At 42.2% G+C, this 15292-nt stretch overlaps 1 protein-coding gene across 4 annotated transcripts in view; it reads right to left on the reverse strand.

Annotated features, from left to right (window-relative positions):
* The window catches only part of SRRM4 (serine/arginine repetitive matrix 4), a 242204-nt gene extending 229055 nt beyond the window's left edge, over positions 1-13149 (reverse strand). The window contains exon 1 of one of the 4 annotated variants that reach the window (XM_073625503.1): positions 12654-13149. In XM_073625503.1, coding sequence (XP_073481604.1) covers positions 12654-12790 — 137 coding nt within the window. In that variant the 5' untranslated portion in view covers positions 12791-13149. The remainder of the gene's footprint in view (positions 1-12653) is intronic. The other 3 variants (XM_073625510.1, XM_073625520.1, XM_073625529.1) reach the window with 3 other exon arrangements.
* Between the last annotated feature and the right edge of the window lie 2143 nt (positions 13150-15292).

The raw sequence follows: 15292 nt of genomic DNA on the forward strand, positions 1-15292 counted from the left end.
GGTGCATGTCCATCGGTTTGCTTTTGATGGTCATTTCTGTTTTTTCAGCCTAGTAAATCAACTAACTTTAGGGAGTCTTCTAATGCCTCTACTTATGTGAAAATTTACAAAAATCCTCTGTAAACACAGCAATAATTTTTAGAGCTGCCCACAAAATGGATCTTCGCTCATGTTCAGTGGTGGCCGCTCCTTTAGGGGTGCAGGAACGCCGCCCCCTTAATCCCTGTGCCCAGCCCCTAATTTACAGTGGGGACAGAAAGTATTCAGACCCCCTTAAATTTTTCACACTTTGTTATATTGCAGCCATTTGCTAAAATCATTTAAGTTCATTTTTTTGCTCATTAATGTACACACAGCACCCCATATTGACAGAAAAACACAGAATTGTTGAAATTTTTGCAGGTTTATTAAAAAAGAAAAACTGAAATATCACATGGTCCTAAGTATTCAGACCTTTTACTCAGTATTTAGTAGAAGCCCCCTTTTGATCTAATACAGCCATGAGCCTTTTTGGGAAAGATACAACAAGTTTTTCACACCTGGATTTGGGGATCCTCTGCCATTCCTCCTTGCAGATCCTCTCCAGTTCTGTCAGGTTGGATGGTAAACGTTGGTGGACAGCCATTTTTAGGTCTCTCCAGAGATGCTCAATTGGGTTTAAGTCAGGGCTCTGGCTGGGCCATTCAAGAACAGTCACGGAGTTGTTTTGAAGCCACTCCTTTGTTATTTTAGCTGTGTGCTTAGGGTAATTGTCCTGTTGGAAGGTAAACCTTCATCCCAGGTCCTGAGCACTCTGGAGAAGGTTTTCATCCAGAATATCCTTCAACTTGGCCGTATTCATTTTTCCCTCGATTGCGACCAGTCATCCTGTCCCTGCAGCTGAAAAACACCCCCACAGCATGATGCTGCCACCACCATGCTTCACTGTTGGGACTGTATTGGACAGGTGATGAGCAGTGCCTGGTTTTCTCCACACATACAGCTTAGAATTAAGGCCAATAAGTTCTATCTTGGTCTCATCAGACCAGAGAATCTTATTTCTCACCATCTTGGAGTCCTTCAGGTGTTTTTTTAGCAAACTCCATACGGGCTTTCATGTGTCTTGCACTGAGGAGAGGCTTCTGTTGAGTCACTCTGCCATAAAGCCCCGACTGGTGGAGGGCTGCAGTGGTGGTTGACTTTCTACAACTTTCTCCCATCTCCTGACTGCATCTCTGGAGCTCAGCTACAGTGATCCTTGGGATCTTTCTTTCTCTCTCACCAAGGCTCTTCTCCCCCGTTAGCTCAGTTTGGCCGGATGGCCAGCTCTAGGAAGAGTTCTGGTCGTCCTAAACGCCTTCCATTTAAGGATTATGGAGGCCACTGTGCTCTTAGGAACCTTAAGTGCAGACATTTTTTAGTAACCTTGGCCAGATCTGTGCCTTGACATGCACTGTGAGCTGTAAGGTCTTATATAGACAGGTGTGTGGCTTTCCTAATCAAGTCCAATCAGTATAATCAAACACAGCTGGACTCAAATGAAGGTGTAGAACCATCTCAAGGATGATCAGAAGAAATGGCCAGCACCTGAGTTAATTATATGAGTGTCACAGCAAAGGGTCTGAATACTTAGGACCATGTGATATTTCAGATTTTCTTTTTTAATAAATCTGCAAAAATGTCAACAATTCTGTGTTTTTCTGTCAATATGGGGTGCTGTGTGTACATTAATGAGCAAAAAAAATGAACTTAAATGATTTTAGCAAATGGCTGCAATATAACAAAGAGTGAAAAATTTAAGGGGGTCTGAATACTTTCTGTCCCCACTGTACATGCAGGGTGCAGGATGCATGGATTTCAATGTTTTTTTTTTTTTTGAAGCACATGATTAGAGCCTGAGGTTTTAAATGGCTTCAAAAAAGGGTGGGCTCGGGGGCGCAGAGCACTGTGCCAGTACATTTTGGGTGTCGTGCCAGTAAATTTCAATCTGGTAGGTTGGCAACACTGGTTGTGCTGCAGTGCTCATATGCTAAAGAAGTACATGCTTATAGAATGAGAAGAGAGAGACAGAGAGATGAGCTCTTAGACCCCTTTCACACTGGGGCGGTTTGCAGGCGGTATTGCGCTAAAAATACGGCCTGCAAACCGCCCCTAAACAGCCTCCGCTGTTTGTTCAGTGTGAAAGCCCGAGGGCTTTCACACTGAAGCGGTGCGCAGGCAGGGCGGTGAAAAAAACGCTTTTTTGGAGCGGTGAAGGAGCGGTGTATTCACCGCTCCTTCACCGCTCCTGCCTATTGAAATCAATGGGACAGCGCGGCTATACCGCGGCAATACCGCGGCTATAGCCGTGCTGTACGAGGGATTTTAACCCTTTTTTCGGCCGCCAGCGGGGGTTAAAACCGCACCGCTAGCGGCCGAATACCGCTGCAAGAACGACGGTACAGCAGCGCTAAAAATAGCGCTGTTGTACCGCCGACGCCCCCACCGCCCCAGTGTGAAAGGGGCCTTAAGATTGCTGCTTCTCCATTACTGACTAATTACAGGTCAGGAAAAGGGGAAAAAAACAATTCTATTATATAACTGCAGTAGAAAAATATCAGGTCTCCTATATTTACAAACAGGGCTGTTCTGGTGCAGAACTTTCTACATCGCAAAACCTCAATAGACAGAAATGCAAATCTTTTGGCAGGTAAAACAGCTCCCGTATATGTATTTTGTGTTTGTATTTTGCTTGTAGATACATTTTAATGTACTATGATTATTGCAGTTTGCTTTCTTCCTCTGTTGAAAAATCAAGGTACCCATAAATGTTTTTTTTTTTCTTTGGCTCAGCGATTTGACACTGCAGCTACAATAAAACAACTGTATGGCTTTGATAACACTTTATATGTGGCAGGCATTTTCTGAAAAGTGAAAGGTGGACGGGTAAACTACCGTATTTGCCGTTTGTTGTTTTTGACCATTCTGACACTGGCTAATTCACAACAGACATAGACTTTCTGCGAACCATAGCTTGAAAAGAGTACCTGAGACTGATAAAAGAGACATTTTTTCTAAGCTACATATAGATAAATTAATTTTACCTATATTACCTTTGTCAGCTGTTGGTCTTTGGACTAAATTGTTAAATTGTCATTAAACTGTGCAATTTGTATGTTTGTACGCATAATTTCTTCTGTTCAGAGATTTCACTTGGAACCTCAACCTCATCTTACACAGGACCTTGACTTCTGTACAGTGCCTAAGCTCTGTTGCATCCCAGTGCCACCCCGGATTTAGCAGTCAAACCACAGAGGTTCTGATATTTGACATATGTAGCCCAAACAATGAAAACAGTACTTCTCAAAAGCTCCCCAAACCTGTATGAGTCAGATCAGCATGTAAAAAGACAGACAGGATCTGTTTTTCAGGCTCCTGTAGACTTCAACAAAATGGCTGCCATCTGCACACAGACATCAAGTCCATGCTGTATGAGAGTGAATAGAATGGGTAAAAGATGGCTTTAGCTCTTTCTCTCCTCAGAACTCCTCAGATGTGTTTTTCCCTTTTCAGGGATTAATCATAGAGACCTCTACGATTAGGCCCCGAAAAGGACGAAACATGTTTGAGGAGTTCTCTACAAGTAGAGAAGAGGAGCTGAAGCCATCTTTCACCCATTCTATTCACTCTTATACAACAGGGAGCCGGTGTTTGTGTGCAGACAGATGCCATTTTTGTTGAAGTCTGATATTTGATATTTGAATAACGGTGGCATGACACAATAATGGGAGGGGTAGAGCTTTATTTCAACTTGGAGGGGTATCAAATCTTAAAGTAGTGCTAAAGTTACAAAATAAAAAATTGCAGTCAGGGCATTTATTGCAGAAAAGACCCGCTGTTCGCAGTCCCCTTTTGAATGTACACTGAGCTGCGCATATGCAGCTCAGTTTACTTTCCAGCACACTGCCTATTCGCCAAATGACTGCACTCCCGCACATGCACGGGAGAAACATCATCTCACGCTGACCAATCAAGATGGCTGAAGACTGGCACACGGAAGAGGTGGGGAGAAGATGCCGGCACCAACAAGGAACTTTGCGTGTGTCAGTCCACTGGAATAGAGGTAAGTATTTTTACCTTTAGTCCTGCTTTGAGCTTCAGCTTAAGATTCATAGTTATTTCCATGTACAATGGAACTAAATTAAAAAAAAGCTCAAAAACCACCAGTACATGACCAGTTATGTTAGTTTATACACTGTGGTGGACATAGAAGGCTCATAAAACTCTGTTTTATAAAGGATACAGATAACAGCTTGTACCTATTGCTGCACAGTGAACTACGGAACACACAGGAAACATATTCTGGATTGCATTTTGATTGTGAATTTCTTTTTTTTTTAAGTATTTAAAAGTGGAAGTAAACCCTCCTATCGTTTTCAGCCAAGGAAGCTGCCATCTTGGCCTCTGTTTAATCTTCAACTGCCATGTGCTGCACATGAGATCAGTTATGACTTAGCCATTGGATGGTTTGACAGTTTGGTTGAGAGCACATCCAATGTGACAGTTACATTCCCGGGCACGTGCTGGAAAAGTAACTGTTTTTTTAAACTGTTAAATCGATGGGTTTACTTCCACTTTAAAGGTGAACCCCAGGCAAACAGCTAAATACACAGTTAATACACATACAGTATGCAAATTTGTAAGCCAAAGGATTTATAATTCTGCTCAGCCACTTTAATTAATACGCCTCTGCCAAGCAGCACAGTCAGGAGAGCGACATCACTTTTATTGTTAGAGTTAATGATTACAGTGGTGCCACCTACCTTCCTTCAGCCTGCAAACCGGATAATAAAGGAACATCAACAAACTAATAAATCACTTGTTGGGTCTGCTCCCTCCTCCCATTAGCATGCTACCTGTCAGCACATGTGTATGCAGCCTATACTGCTTAGCTCCTAGTGGATCAAACCCCCTCTAGTCTGAGTGCTTCTGTACAGAGGATGATAGGAAGCTGATATAAAAACAGATCTGGGTACTTTTTTAGCTGTATATAAAAATGTATTTTTTAGCTGGATTTTTTTAGCTGTATACAAAATCTCCCCGTGCCTGAGACCTATCTTCCTCCCACCCTCCCACAGCTACCTCTCATGTATAACGTAACCATCTATTTGTTTGTTTATGTGACCTGTCTATCTTCCTCCTAATTTCAGTCATTCAGTGACAAACACATCCGGCATTATATTGTCTCCCAATTTCTCATCTTTTTACCGTGGAGTGTCTCTCCCACACGCTCATTGTACCTGTCATCTTCTTTCTCAATGTGTCTGTCTGCTTTATATATTTTGTCTGTTTGTTGCAAAAAGAGAAACAGGCATGCATGTATTATTTATATATGAGTCTTTTAAAGATCACTCCTCTTTTTTTACAGTTTGCAACAGGTAGTCAGGCATGAAGAATAGCACATAGGAAATTGGAAAGTTATTCATAGCCACTGTTGAACCAATGTACAATTTAATTACACATATATTCATGAAATCAAATAATTCATATTCATATAATCCGAGTAATAAAGGCAAAGATGCCTAAAATGCTGATTTGGTAGATATCAATGGCAATTGTTAATAAAAGCACATATGAAACATATCAGAATTCTTTCAACAAAACTGTTTAATCACAATACAAATTCAGAAATTGTTTAAATAATAGTACTGATAGTAGAATTATAGTCATTTTAATAGTACTTATAGCAAAAAGTGGTTATATAGTAGTTGTAGCAGTAGTACTAGAGTATTAGTAATAGTAGTAATATCATTAAACTGTAGACATGTGAATCCCCTAAGATTTCCCATCATCACAGACCCCATCAGACCAGGTAGATATTCATATGCTGCTAGGCAGTACAAAATAAAATAGAGATAATATGTAAAATGTACTAAGTAGTAGCAAATAATCAGATTTGCTGTATGTATACTAAGCTATGGGTAACTTTACTTTACCCATGAATACTTCTTTTTTACGCTGCTTTATTGAATATGCTTGGTTCAAATAATGCAGTATATATTATACATATTTGCTAAGGATACTTGTCTGGATTCTTAATAGCATCTTTGATAAGGAAATTAATATGTCACTGTCCAGTTAGCAATATAAAAGCCTTCTCTAGGCAGTCTAACAAAGTTAATGAGGTCATTATTCCATGGCTGTTGCATCAAATGTCAGGATAAAAAAATACACATTTAATTTATAGAAAGAAATAAATGACTACTATTATGAGTGCTTGGTGATTGTTTTAAGCTAGGGCTATTATTAGCACCATGCCAGTGAAGGTGTTTCCCATCCTTATTTAACATAACTTATTTTTTTCTTACTAGATCCCTTTAAAAATCTGTTCCCTTTAAAATTCTTGCCAGAATACAGTGGTAATTGTAAAATTCCCTTTTACCTTATGGACAATAATGCCCTGTACACACGGTCGGATTTTCCGACGGAGAAAGTGCGATCAGATTGTGTTGTCGGAAATTCCGATCGTGTGTGGGCTCCATCGGACTTTTTCCGTCGGATTTTCCGACACACAAAGTTTGAGAGCAGGATATAAAATTTTCCGACAACAAAATCCGATCCTTTCAATTCCGATTGTGTGTAGACAAATCTGACGCACAAAGTGCCACGCATGCTCAGAATGACAAAAGCTATTGGCTATTGCCCTGTTTATAGTCTCGACGTACATGTTTTACGTCACCGCGTTCGGAGCGAACGGATTTTCCGACAACTTTGTGCGACCGTGTGTATGCAAGACAAGTCTGAGCAAACATCCGTCGGAAAAAATTTGATGGATTTTGTTGTCGGAATGTCCGTTCAATGTCCGGTCATGTGTACAGGGCATAAAGGAACACGGGTTCACAGGTCTTGTTTTAAGCTTGTTCATTCAAATCCCCCCAACTGGAGTATTACAGAAATCCACTACTCCAACATGATTCCTCCGGTCACAATATTGCAATAATATCTGATCAATCATGCAACCATAAAACAAATGAGCGAGGATCAGGTTGGAGAAAATGGTCATCCACAATATACAACCGGTCATGGTTGTCTACACATGGCTCATATGACAGCAAATTTGCTCATATAATTGAAGTTGCTGCAAATCTGTTTTTGTTTTAGTTCTCTATTAAGTAGTTGGCACACAAGGGGGGCAAAGAAGACATTTGTCAAATACAGTAAAACCTTGGTTTGAGAGTAACTTGGTTTGAGAGCGTTTTGCAAGACAAGCAAAATGTTTTAATACATTTTGCCTTGATATACAAGCAATGTCTTGATGTAAGAGTAGCGTCATGTCACAAAAGAGTAAAAAAAGAAGAGAGGAGCCTCTAAGTGTAGCAATATGGTTACATTTAATGAAAGTACAACATTTAGCAACGTATTGCTACACTTAGAGGTGCCTCTCTTCTATTTTATACCCTGTAAAAAAAAATGCTTTGATATACAAGTGCTTTGGATTACAAGCATGTTTCTGGAACAAGTTATGCTCGCAAACCAAGGTTTTACTGTACAGGATTTAGCTTTGTACTAACAAACATTGACAAGCAGCTAGTGAACCCCACTTGTTATAGCACTGGCTTTGCATTGGGCAATGATGTTGTGCAAAATGGAGATAGCATCAAACCAGATTTCATTTGACTATGGTCAGATCATTTAGCGGTCTGATGGTGGCTATGTGTTCCTGCCATTTACAAATTGCCTATTTTCTGATTGAATAGACCTTCCCAAATACAGAGCTAAAATGCCCACAGTGCTTGCAGGATCTCACACTTATATTTTTATGGCCCCAAAAGGTGGATATTTATTAACTTTATACCTTTTAATAATCATGTTAGTGCTTGTTGTGTACCCTCTCCTTGTCTGTTTTTCACTGTGTCCTCTAAGACCGGCCAAGTAACATTGCCATGCACTGTAGCTGGTTACTGGAGCGTGGAAGCATCTTTTGCCTTTCTCAGGTCATCTTGCACTAAGATTACAGAATCTGAAAGCTAATGGGAAAAGTTTCAAAGACCTCTACCTGACATCCATTTTTTTTCTCAATGACCCCTTTTACCTCTAAAGAAACAGTTATCGAAATATCCCTGCAGGTTGTTCTACACAGTTACAAAATTCAATTACTTTACTAACACAAATTAACTGCACAGCTATTTTTTCATTTGAGCTTTTCCAAAGCCTACAACAGAGATGGAGGATAAGTATAACAGGAGTAGATAAGAAACATCCTTGTTTTTCTAGCACGTATCAATCTATAAAAGAATCATTAAACAGTCATGCGCTCCTATCCAGCAGTGTTTCTAAAACATTATTGTTGTTTTAATACTCAGACCAATTATTCCATACTGTGCTAATGACAGTTATTGCTGGTGTAGAATATAGTGCAAATGCCTAGACAATTACTGCATAGCACAGGACAACAATTAATGGTCAGCTTCAGAATGTCAACGGTAGGTAAGAGATTAAAGTCTACATATTGTAAGTTATTTATGTTTTCCCACTGAAAGGAATACTTGGCTTTTTTTATATACGCAGGGTATATATTTAGTATTCTTCACGGATTAAGCTGTATTTCTTTGGCACAGTGTTTTATCTTAGAAACGTTTTTTTCAGCACATGGCAGCTTTTAGCTTAAGTCGTTCTGGGACAAACATCTTGTCAGTTGGGTGTCAGCCAACTGCAAGGTCTATAGAGCTACCTAATCAGTAGTGTAATCACATAAGAGAATGCACAAGACTTACTGGAAGCAAAGTATATAATTACACTTTCTAGTGTTAAGGGAAAAGAAAGAGGTCATCAAAGATCGATCTGCAGTCATTGCTCTTGGTGCCCAAACTGCTGTATAGAACAGTGTTCTGTAATTCTCTATCTAAAGTAGTAAAATTGAGAATGTTTGTCCTTTTCACCTTAGCAGCGCATGCACTGAATACCGTCCATTTACTGCTGCAGATCTGAATTCGCCAGCTATCAAATGTTCACATTACTGGCTCTTAATTACTACATATTTTACTATTTCCTACTGACATAACCTGATGACTGTAGCTACTCATGGTTTAGTGGTTTTGACATTAATGATCTCTTCTAAACTAGTCTCAACTTGGTATATAGCATTTATTGGGAATTTAAGGTTATGCCATTGAGCTTATTTAATAAAGCATAAAGGGCATAATGCATGGTAACTAATCAGAAATCATCTTTCATTGTTCTAACTGCAGAAAACTGACGATCTTTGGTTGTTATGGGTTACTGCACTGTTCATGTGTCATCATCATTTGATCAGTAAGTCTGATTTTATACCAGGATTGCATATTGCTAAGCCAGGCAACCCTTTTGTAATAGATCAAGCACAAAGACATGAACACATGGATCACACAAGAAGGATACATAGATGGGGAAGTCTATGGGTGAAATTTTGGTTTACCAGCAGCAGAGTGTTAAATCTGTTTTACAATTTTATTGACATGCATTACTTATAAATGTATGATGTCTATACATTACATTTATATTTAGATTAATCTGAATTTAAAATGCACGTCAATCAAGTTAGCTAATTGTAAAATCTGAAAGCTGCTCATGCCTTCCTAGCAAATTTTTATAGCTCCCAGCGTAAAAGAACCAGTTCACCTGTAAAATGTCTCTATAGTTTATGAAAGGTTTCATGTTCCATTGCACAGTTCATATACTTCATTCAATACCTGAACAATGAGCCCTGGGGCAAGCACAAAATAAAAATTGCCTGCTTTGCTGCAAACACAAAAGAAAGTAATGAGTGCTGAGCACAGGAGCAGTCTCACGTTTGCTTTAAATAATTCATTTCCCTCCAATATGCTAAGTCAGTGACAGAGGCTCCAGCTGCACCATTGCGCATGTAGAGGACTACTAGTTTCATGGAGTCAAATTCTGACATGGTCTCACTCACTAAAAACCAATAAAGATCCACACTGTACAAAGCATAAATCTGTTGCATTTTCCCCACAGTAAAGAATGCAATAATACACGCTACTTTGCCAAGCAGTGATCATTATCACACGATCATGATGAATGACTGCAATTCTCAAGTTCAGCACAAAATATTTCACTCCGGAACACCTTGAAAGGATTTAATGATCTGATGCTATGTACTACCCTGCAACACAAAATGCTGCCAAATGGCCACAGCACATCACCTCTAAAAAAAACGATCCATCCGGTTTAACGTAGAATCCTTTTTTTTTGCATTTCTCCCTGACTTATGTATAGTAAAGCAAATTTATATGACGTCTTATAACTTTCATGTTGATACAAAACTCAGCAAGTGATCAATTATTCTTTAGATCAGCCTTTCTGAACCTTTTTAGCATGGAAGAACCCTTAAAATAACTTTCTGGTCTCAGGGAATCCCTGCTAATATTTAATAACTCTACAGCTCACTGTACGCTAGTGTGATGGTCAATGGGAAGAGTGCTCCTTACATATGTGATCAGTGGGAAGAATGCTCCTTATATATATGTAGTAGGTGGGAAGAGTGTTCCTTATATGGTCAGTGGGAAGAATGTTCCTTATATATGTGGTCAGGATAAAGAATGCTACTTATATATGTGGTCATTGGGAAGAATGCTCTTTACATATGTGGTCAGTGGGATGAAAGCTCCTTATATATGTGGTCAGTGGGATGAATGTCCTTTATTTATAGGGTCAGTGGGAAGAATGCTCCTTATATATATGTAGCAGGTGGGAAGAGTGTTCTATATATATATATATATATATATATATATATATATATATATATATATATATATATATATATAGTCAGTAATGAAGAATGCTCTTTATATAAGTGGTCTGTGGGAAAATTGCTCCTTATATATGTAGTTGGTAGGAAGAATACTCCAGTCTATATATATATATATATATATATATATATATATATATATATATATAATATAGTCAGTGGCAAAAATGTTCCTTATATATGGGGTCAGTATGAACAATGCTCCTTATATATGTGCTCAGTAGGAATAATGCACCTCATATATTCAGTGGGAAGAAAGCTCTTTATATATGTGCTCAGTGGGAAGGATGCTCTTTATATATGTGGTCCCACTGAGCATATATATAAAGAGCTTTCTTCCCACTGACCACATATATATATATAATGTGGTCTGCAGGAAGATAGCCCCTTATATATGTGGTGAGTAAGAAGAATGTCCCTTATATACATAGTCTGTAGGAAGAATGCTCCTTATATATGTGGTCAGTAGTAAGAATGCCCCTTATATATATGGTCTGGTGGAAGAACGCTCCTTATATATGTGGTCAGTAGCAAGAATGCTTCTTATAAGGCGGTCTGTAGGAAGAACACCCCTTATATATGTTGTCAGTAGGAAGAATGCTCCTTATATATGTGGTCAGTATGAAGAATGTTCTTTTTATATGTGGAAAGTAGGAAGAACGCCCCTTATATATATGGTCAGTAGGAAGAATGCCCCTTATATATATATATGGTCTGTAGGAAGAATGTTCCTTATATATGTGGTCGGTATGAAGAATGCTTATTATATATGTGATCAGTGAGAAGAATGTTCTTTATATATGTGGTCAGTGGGAAGAATGCTCCTTATATATGGGGTTAGTGGGAAGAATGCCCCTTATATATGTGGTCAGTGGGAAGAATGCTCCTTATATATGTGGTCAGTATGAAGAATGCTCTTTATATATGTGGTCAGTGGGATGAATGCTTCTTATATATGTGGTCAGTGGGATGAATGCTCCCTATATATGTTATCAATGGGATGAAAGTCCTTTATATATGGGGTCAGTGGGATGAGTGCTCCTTATATATGTTATCAGTGGGATGAATGCTCCTTATATATGTAGTGGGATGAATGCTCCTTATATATGGGGTCAGTGGACTGAATGTTCTTTATATATGTGGTCAGTGGGATGAATGCTACTTATATATGTTATCAGTGGAATGACTGCTCCTTATAAATGTTATCAGTGGGATGAATGCTTCTTATATATGTGGTCAGTGGGATGAATGTCCTTTATATATGGGGTCAATATGATGAATGCTCCTTATATATGTGGTCAGTGGGAAGAATCCCCCTTACAGATATATGAAAAAATTCATCATTGTGAGTGGCTACTGATCTAAGAGTCAGAAATGACTCAATCCTCTAGAGGAACCCCTATAGGGTTAGATGTACCCTGTTTATAAAAGCATGATATATCCAACAATATGGGTGATAGTAGCTATTAGTACCTATATAAAATATAAGACTGGATGGCATAATGCTATTAGAAGCTGTGCCACTTGAGCAGACAGCTGTGTGTACATGTGATCCTGGCTGCCCATGCATTGTCTATGAATAGGGAGTACATGCTGCTTCTCATTAATAGGAGTGAGAGCTCCCTCCAGGACAAAGGGACTGTCACACAAAGATTGGAGATGTCTATTGATGTCCATTGAACTCTTCCTAATCTAACAAAAAGTAGCGATCTCTCCTCCTCCACCACCCCCATTGTAGAAGACTGGCTCCTTCTCATTGTCTGTATTCTAGGAGTTTAGAAGAAATCGGGGATGGAAGGAGAAGAACCCTGAACCCAGGCAGTCTGCTGTGCTGTGTAACAATGAGGTCCCGGAATATGGACCACAAGCACCATCCCTCCCAAATCCCTACCTGGCTAAGGGCTTCCGACTCCGAGAGGTGATGCTGGCTACGATGATGCTTTCCCTCCGCGGGGTCGCCACGGCTTTAAAAGTCCCCATCCAGAACTTCTCGAAGAGCTGCTTCTCCCCTTGCTGGACGCCGGCCATAGTTCTAGGATCGGAGAGGAGAGCGGGGCGCCGCACCGATCACTCTTCAGGAGCTGTCCAAGTGCTGGTGGTCCTGAATCCACTCCGCTGGGCAGACACTGGGGGGCGGGGCCTCACTGACTCCTCCCCCCGGGCTGTGTTCAGTAATCAGCGTGTGGTCCTGGCGGCATCACCCTACAGAGCCAGGGACAGGGGATACCATAGACTGGGACTGGAGAGGAAAGACAAGTCTAGGCTCTCGTTGTGTCTCCTATGACGTGTAAACAGGGGCTGGCAAAGTTTCAGCCTTTCCCTCCCTTTCATTTCTTTATTCCACCTTCTGCCCCCCTCCCTTTGTATTAGAAGAAGACAAGTGCTTGCTTCCCAGGCCTGAGCCATCTGCATAACAAAAGCCCGCAGGCCAAGCGTGTGCCTGGCATAATGGTCCAAGGTTCACTCCAGCAATGACCCAGAAGAGGGAGGAGGAGGAGGAGGGGGGACAATCCACTCCTCAGTCTGCTCTCATCACACAAGGGTCTGCTCTCAACACACGAGGGTCTGCGCTCTCATCACACGAGGGTCTGCACTCATCACAGGAGGGTCTGCGCTCTCATCACACGAGGGTCTGCGCTCTCATCACACGAGGGTCTGCGCTCTCATCACACGAGGGTCTGTGCTCTCATCACACGAGGGTCTGCGCTCTCATCACAGGAGGGTCTGCACTCTCATCACAGGAGGGTCTGCACTCTCATCACAGGAGGGTCTGCACTCTCATCACAGAAGGGTTTGCACTCTCATCACACGAGGGTCCGCACTCTCATCACAGGAGGGTCTGCACTCTCATCACACGAGGGTCCGCACTCTCATCACAGGAGGGTCTGCACTCTCATCACAGGAGGGTCTGCACTCCCATCACACGAGGGTCTGCACTCTCATCACAGAAGGGTCTGCACTCTCATCACAGAAGGGTCTGCACTCTCATCACACGAGGGTCTGCACTCTCATCACACGAGGGTCTGCACTCTCATCACACGAGGGTCTGCACTCTCATCACACGAGGGTCTGCACTCTCATCACAGGAGGGTCTGCACTCTCATCACACGAGGGTCTGCACTCTCATCACACTAGGGTCTGCACTCTCATCACAGAAGGGTCTGCACTCTCATCACAGAAGGGTCTGCACTCTCATCACAGGAGGGTCTGCACTCTCATCACACGAGGGTCTGCACTCTCATCACAGGAGGGTCTGCACTCTCATCACAGGAGGGTCTGCACTCTCATCACACGAGGGTCTGCACTCTCATCACACGAGGGTCTGCACTCTCATCACAGAAGGGTCTGCACTCTCATCACACGAGGGTCTGCACTCTCATCACACGAGGGTCTGCACTCTCATCACACGAGGGTCTGCACTCTCATCACAGAAGGATCTGCACTCTCATCACAGGAGGGTCTGCACTCTCATCACAGGAGGGTCTGCACTCTCATCACAGGAGGGTCTGCACTCTCATCACAGGAGGGTCTGCACTCTCATCACAGGAGGGTCTGCACTCTCATCACAGAAGGGTCTGCACTCTCATCACAGGAGGGTCTGCACTCTCATCACAGGAGGGTCTGCACTCTCATCACAGGAGGGTCTGCACTCTCATCACACGAGGGTCTGCACTCTCATCACAGGAGGGTCTGCACTCTCATCACAGGAGGGTCTGCACTCTCATCACAGGAGGGTCTGCACTCTCATCACAGGAGGGTCTGCACTCTCATCACAGGAGGGTCTGCACTCTCATCACAGAAGGGTCTGCACTCTCATCACAGGAGGGTCTGCACTCTCATCACAGGAGGGTCTGCACTCTCATCACAGAAGGGTCTGCACTCTCATCACACGAGGGTCCGCACTCTCATCACACGAGGGTCCGCACTCTCATCACAGGAGGGTCTGCACTCTCATCACAGAAGGGTCTGCACACTCATCACACGAGGGTCCGCACTCTCATCACACGAGGGTCCGCACTCTCATCACACGAGGGTCCGCACTCTCATCACACGAGGGTCCGCACTCTCATCACACGAGGGTCCGCACTCTCATCACAGAAGGGTCTGCACTCTCATCACACGAGGGTCTGCACTCTCATCACAGGAGGGTCCGCACTCTCATCACACGAGGGTCCGCACTCTCATCACACGAGGGTCCGCACTCTCATCACACGAGGGTCCGCACTCTCATCACACGAGGGTCCGCACTCCCATCACACGAGGGTCCGCACTCTCATCACACGAGGGTCCGCACTCTCATCACACGAGGGTCCGCACTCTCATCACACGAGGGTCCGCACTCCCATCACACGAGGGTCCGCACTCCCATCACACGAGGGTCCGCACTCTCATCACAGGAGGGTCCGCACTCTCATCACAGGAGGGTCCGCACTCTCATCACACAAGGGTCCGCACTCTCATCACACGAGGGTCTGCACTTTCATCATCATGAGACACTTTATTAACCCTTCGCACTCACAGCACACTAAA

This window comes from Aquarana catesbeiana, linkage group LG01, assembly GCF_042186555.1.
Source record: "Aquarana catesbeiana isolate 2022-GZ linkage group LG01, ASM4218655v1, whole genome shotgun sequence".
NCBI classification, from domain to species: domain Eukaryota; kingdom Metazoa; phylum Chordata; class Amphibia; order Anura; family Ranidae; genus Aquarana; species Aquarana catesbeiana.